The sequence below is a fragment of the Plectropomus leopardus genome, chromosome 15 (genome assembly GCF_008729295.1).
Source record: "Plectropomus leopardus isolate mb chromosome 15, YSFRI_Pleo_2.0, whole genome shotgun sequence".
Lineage (NCBI taxonomy): Eukaryota > Metazoa > Chordata > Actinopteri > Perciformes > Serranidae > Plectropomus > Plectropomus leopardus.
Window position 1 is genome coordinate 8955124 of NC_056477.1, and position 6812 is coordinate 8961935.

The 6812-nt window shown below is 37.3% G+C and overlaps 1 protein-coding gene across 1 annotated transcript; it reads left to right on the forward strand.

Moving 5' to 3' along the window:
- Positions 1 to 3600: 3600 nt before the first annotated feature.
- Positions 3601 to 5637, forward strand: sf3b5 (splicing factor 3b, subunit 5). The gene is made up of 2 exons (XM_042502505.1): positions 3601 to 3703; positions 4943 to 5637. Exon 2 carries the CDS (start codon positions 4969 to 4971, stop codon positions 5227 to 5229), a length of 261 nt encoding a protein of 86 aa, XP_042358439.1. The 5' UTR covers positions 3601 to 3703; positions 4943 to 4968; the 3' UTR covers positions 5230 to 5637.
- The last annotated feature ends 1175 nt before the right edge of the window (positions 5638 to 6812 follow it).

The window sequence follows — 6812 nt, forward strand, 5'->3', positions numbered from 1 at the left end:
TGACTTTAAAGGAGGTGTTGGATTATCCAAAATGAATGACAAAACAAGATCTATGTTGGCACAACTGTGGCAATCAAGGTTCATTATTTCCCTTGCTCTGGTACTGTACAGCTGTTAAAACACTCTGGTCAGAAGTGATATTTCTTATGTCAAAGTCATTCAGTGTTATTTTCTCTGTATGTCCCAAAGCATGCCTGCTGGGCCTGAAACCAAACAGTAACTGTGGCGGTAATGCCAACAGTCTATGACATTAGGTTGCTTGACTACTAAAAGACTATCCATCCATCCATCCATCCATTGTCATCCGCTTAATCAGGGCCGGGTCACGGGAACACCTTTAGCAAGAGGTGCCCAAGAGGCATCCTTATCAGACACCTGAATCACCTCAGCTGGCCCCTTTCGATGTGTAGAAGCAGAGGCTCTACTCTGAACTCCCTCTGGATGTCTGAGCTCCTATGTCTGAGGCCGAGCCCAGCCGCCCTCCGCAGGAAGCTTATTTCAGCTGCTTGTATCAGCAATCTCAGTCTTTCAGTCAATACCCAAAGCTCATAACCATAGGTGAGGGCCAGAATATAGATAGACCAATTCATTTAAAATGGAAAGATCGTTAAACAGTCTGCTCTCTTGACATTCATGGCTGGAGGACTAGCTGAACTTGCTGAACATCGAATGGGCAGTCTGTCTGTCAAAAGACGTGGGTAAGGGCCTGGAAGACCACTGGGACACTGCGTTCATTTTTAAAATAATCCTCTGCTCCTAGTTGATAAATGCTTGTATACAATGGTTGTATTGGACTTAATGTGTTGCATAGCATTCTGAGTGTCACCCTTGCACCTGCTTTGATGTTAAGTTTTATGCTCATGAGTGGACAAAAGTCAGGTTTTTCACATTCAGCTGGCCTGCTGTGCTCTGACAAAAAAGACAGTCAATAGAAAGTAATTACTCAAAAGTGCACCAGACACTTTCCCCATTTCCTCAATAATTAGTGCAAAATTACACTGCCATTTCCTGAAACTTTTCTATGAATCAGTTATAAGAAGCTATGGGACACTTAAAAACTCTCATTCAAACTGTTGAATATTGAATAATGGACTGGTCCAGACTGAAGTGAAATGGAAACTGAAGGAAGAGCATGTTACGATCATAATCAAACACACACATAAAAATAATGAGAAAATGAGTAGCATAATGCAACAGGCTGCATAACAGCTTATCTCATTCTCCCCCATGTTTAAGTGAATGTGAGGATACTAATGACATAGATATAATTGTATCTTTATTCTCATTCTGATCCAAATCCCCAACTGTCTGCTGTCCTTTATCGTGCACTCAGCAATTCTTATGCAAAGGGACAGGAGATACAGTATATACATAAAATGACACTGAACTCCCTATACTTCTGATTTCACCCATGAGGACTGAATGCACTGCACTATACCACAAGAATAAACTATAATAATAAACTATAATAATAATAATAATAATAATAATAATAATGGAAACTAATCACCACTCATGACCCTTTTGGCCCTTTCTCTTTTTTCTCTCTAATAGAATAAGAACAATAAATCGGCGGTTTCCGCTATCAGAAATGTCATCTCTATCCCTGTAGATCTGCATGGTGCCGTGAGATAAACAGACTGTCCTTTATTATCCTTCATATCAACATATTTCAGTTTTTTTTCTATAGTGAGCTACAAGGGAGCTTGTGTGAGCTATTTCCAGAGGGCATGCTGTATAGTTTATTCACACATAAAGGTCAGCCTAAATAATGCAATCTTATATCACATTGTTTGCTTTTTATGCTTGCTGTCAGCATGTCATTGGAAATTAACCTCTGACAGCATTGCTCTACCTAACTCTGTTGATTCTTTCTAAATTTCTATTCATTGCAGGCTGAAAAACTGAAACAATACCATCAACATCTATGGACAATCAACCCCTTTCCCACATGCACTGTAAATGCTCAGGCAATTTCCTCCTTGTGTGTCTTGTGGGAACAAAAGCCAGAGTCAATTTTCCATGTACATTTTACCACAACAAGATCTAGAAAAAGTAACGGTAAATTTCTCACTGTGGCTCTAGTGGGAACAAACCTGTAGCATTTTTGTGCAAAAAGTAATAATGCTTTTATGTATGAGGTGTTTTATGTACCACATCTATGTTGTTGAGGTAGTGTGACTCAACGGATGTTATCTGCTGAGGACTGCACTACCATTTGCTATTACCAGGACTATTGCACTCTGCTTCCTCCTGCTCCCTCTCTCCGCTGCTGTTTCTAATGAGAAACATCAAGAAAAGGGAGTTGACTCAGCTCAAAGAGCAATGTATTAATAATAATAAAAAAAAAAAACTTGAAATTGAAAAAGAAAATAACCTTTGCTGGTCATTATCCAAAGTACAAGGTGTTCCCATCAAGGGACTAGAAAATAAGCTTTTGCTATGAAAAAATGAATTAGATATATCTGATATAACAGACATAAAACCTTAATAAAAAAAATATGCACCCTTCTGTCATAACTGAGCTTTAGGGATGAATGTATTAAAGCACCAGTGAAAATATTATAATAACGCACAAATTTAGCTGTTTAGGCCATAATGAGGAAACATCCTTGGATAAGAAAACAGCTTGTCTGTGATATCTATCAGTGGAAAAGTTGGATTTTTAGCATCAGTTTTGCCCCAAAATAAACATTTTATCACTCCAGCCCGAGGGTAAACATTTGTGACATCAGTCACCTTTGATGATACAGGCAGTTGTTTGATAACAGATAACAAATTGTGGTTACGTTTTTAGCCATAGGCTGCAGTGTCACTCCAGGGATGGTGTTATTAGGTCTCTCAGTCTGCCACTTTGGTTCAAACTGAAATATTTCAACTGTAAAGTTCAGCTGCTATTTCATTTCATACTATTTTACATTCCCATAAAAGCAGCAAAGTAAATCACTTTCTGTGTGTCAGAGCCTGAGGGGAAAACAGCATTAAAGCAGATTAAACTGTACTGAGCTCGTTCAAAATCCTTTCTTATTCTTTCATTTTTATCTTTATCTTTATTTTTTAGGTTACATTTTTCCTTTATGGTTCTAGGGTTCATTTATTGTCATTGTAGACTGCAACACAAGGTTGCACAACGAAATGCAGTTGTAGTCCCTTCATGCTACACAAGATAGACAAAAAACAAACATGTAAGTCATCAACATATATTTAAAAATATTTTTTAAAATGATATAATCATCAACTCAACTCAATCTAACTTTATTTATGTAGCGCCTTTAATACAAACATGTGCCCAAAATTAAAATAATATAAATGTTAAGAATAATTCAAACAACTAGGCCTAGACAAAAAAAATTTGCAGGACTTTACCACTGATAAGACATCAAGTATTGAAAAAAAAGTATCGAAAAAAAATATATTATCATACAAGTTAATAAAAATCGAATAAAAAAATAAAACAGAGTACCATTGCTGTAATCCTTATCAGTTATTAATTAATTAACCTAAACTTGGTTAGGCGACACTGTACTCAATCGTCAATCGTAATTTGAAAAGAACAAAGTTAAGCCTTTGTTTCCCCCCGGTTCGTTTTACAGGGGGAACTTCCCGGAAGTCGTTGTGCCCCAACACTGCGGTGAACTGTGGACGGATATAACAATTATTTACATCTTCTGCTTTCGCTCTTAAACTGTTTAAATTTCATCGAGTAAGTATGTTTTCGCATTTAAGTGCTATACTATCTCTAAAAAACATTAATTTAGTGAAAAGAGTAGTTTAATTTGCGGTTCGAGGAGACTGTTGTTGGGCTAACACCAGCTAGCTATTAGCAAGCTAACATCATGTTCCTGTTAGCCAAAAGCCATTGAAAGCAGCGTTAGCATGCTAACTGTGTGTTTGTTACAGCGATAGAAAACTCGATGAAAGAAGATATTTACTTTTACTTTACGGAGTTAGAAATAAAGTAGCTGATTTACTGTTACTATCTTTTTTAAAGCTGTAACGGTAAACGGTATTTACGTGCGTTAAATGTTTATGTTGCGGACATTACTGGCTTACGTACCGAAAAAGTAGCACTGGTGTAAGGTAACAAATCATTTATTTTTTTATTTATATTTTAGGGTGCAGAAGTACATTGGAAGAATCTGTGTGTTTGTGTGTGTGTGTGTGTGTGTGTCAACTTGTTCTCTTTACTCTCTACATTTTTAACATAAAATATACTTTTACACCATTACATCCCCCCTGAGTAACTTACTACAAAATAGCGAAGAAAGGGTGGACACAAGAGGGAGGAACAACCAGATGTTGTTCTTTAAATTCTCTCAGATGTGGGAAAAAACTTGTTTTAATTGTACATTTCACGCAGGAGTTCAAATTCAGACTGCATAGAGTTTTTTTAACAGCATTTGCTTGTATTTTTACTTTATATACTTAAGTATATTTACTACCTTAAAATAACTTTTGATAACTAGGCACAGTAAATATACTTGTCCTCAGTGATACGTGGTTAATTTTAGCCTTAGTATCAAAAATAATTTTATAATGTTAAATTTTATTAAGTATTGAAATTAAAAGAAAAGAAAATGCTGGCAATAAAAAAAGCAAACTGTCTGATTTTTTTCCTTAACATGTACATCACCTGAAATGCTGCATGCGTTACATTTAAAGATAATCAAGGTCCTTTTCAAATCGTTACAGGATTTAATTGCATAATCCAGTTTGTCATTCCCTCCCATTTCTTTAGTTGTCCATCCATCCCTTTTTCCCACTTCATTCCTCCCCTCCTTCCCTACTCTGTTGTAAGTAACAAAGATGCTCAGGGGAAATGTAGTGGAGTAAAAATGAAAGTTGACAGAATTGAGAAAAAAACTCAAGAAAAGTACAGACACTCCCCAAAACACACAATTACTTATGTACTTATATTGATTACTTTCTAACTGTTGTTTAGAGCTTCTGGGACTCATCACAGCCAAAATGACTGACAGATACAACATCCACAGTCAACTGGAGCATCTTCAGTCAAAGTACATCGGCACAGGACACGCCGACACCAGCAAGTGGGAATGGCTGGTCAACCAGCACCGAGACTCTTACTGCTCCTACATGGGGCATTTCGACCTGCTCAACTACTTCTCCGTCGCTGAGAACGAGAGCAAAGCGCGCGTCCGTTTCAACCTGATGGAGAAGATGCTTCAACCTTGTGGACCACCAGCAGACAAACCTGATGATGCCTAAATTACACTGGGCTGTGGGTGTTTTTTTACAGGATGTTTGTGTAGGATTTGCATTTTTTAATGTTGGACATTCAGCTTGATTTTCTGCTAAACAAAGCCAATATTATCTTCTGGAATTTGTGACCATAAAACAAAGTGTCAAGTTACATGACAGAAGATGACTGGACTCAGATCTTTTCATCATTTGGATCTGGACCGTTCAAAAACATTGTTTCCTCCCCAGCTGTAAGGAAAATCAGCTGCAAAGAGAAAAGGAAGGAGGACGGGCTTCAATATCCAAACAGTTATCAGAAAAGATAATAGAAAAATGGTGTACTAATGTGTCACATATTTGTATTAACTGATGGAGCTGTATTCTTGGTTGAAATTTCTTATTTGATTCAATTAAACTTCACGTGTTTCCATTAAACATGTAGTATTTTCTCATCACAAAGTCATTAGCCAGACTATTTAAGTCAAACCAGCAACTATTTAAGTCAAATCTTTGCATTAGATTCTGCAAGTTTATGTAATGCCACAGAAGGGATAAACACGATTCTTGTAACAGATATCCCCTCATATAGTATTTTTATGATGGTGGTGTAGCATGCAAGTCTACCTTTGGTATTCAGTTGGAAAACGTCACTACAAAGGCAATAGCATGTGACTGACACATATTCATTCGATCACTCAGTGACTTCAAGAAACATAACTATAACTATAAAAAGATCATTTTAAAAATTGTGGATGGCGGAGTCCGTACTACAATTATACCGACAACAAAAGTGGCAAACAATATCGTTTGGACGATTTTATCAAAGATAGAAATACTACCAGCCAATCAGAATCTGTCCTACTTAGACATCATATCGAACATAGATCCTTTTATCTACTTTGGACCACTAAACATATGTTATGTTGAAAAAGGTGTATGGAGTTTGCTCCCATTTTGCAAGTTGGATACTCAAGACTTCATTCAACATATATATTTCTCTCAAATTTGTGTCACAAATCTGTTGAAATCCATGTCAGTGAGCAGCTCTCCTTTTCCAAAATAAGCCATCCCCCTTACAGGTGTTGCATATTAAGCTGCTGATTAGAGAGCATCATCAGCACCCAGGTGTGTCTTGGGATGGTCGAAATAAAAGGGGCAGTTTGATCACACAACACATTGCCACAGATGTTTTGAGGGAGTGTAATGTTCAGAGCTGTGAACAGATTAACTACTAAAGAAGTATTCGGTGCCATGTCCATTAATTTGGCAAACATATGACCAGCCTCACCACTGCAGACCACATGTAACCATGCCAGCAGGATTGTTTGAGTCCAGCCACCCAAACAGCTGAGACAACAATTAGTTTGAGCAACTTAAATGTATGCGCTCAGAAACCATCTCAGGGAAGCTCATCTGCATGCTCGTCGTCCTCACCAGTGTCTGCATGACAGCAGTTCGTCATGGTAACAGATTTGTGCAGTTGTGAGGACGGTTAAATGTGGCACGCTGAGACATCTGTGGCATTTTGTTAGAATCAAACTGCACATTTTAGAGTATTAATTGTGACCAAGATTTGAGAGAAATAATCTATTGAGTGCATTGAGTGTCTT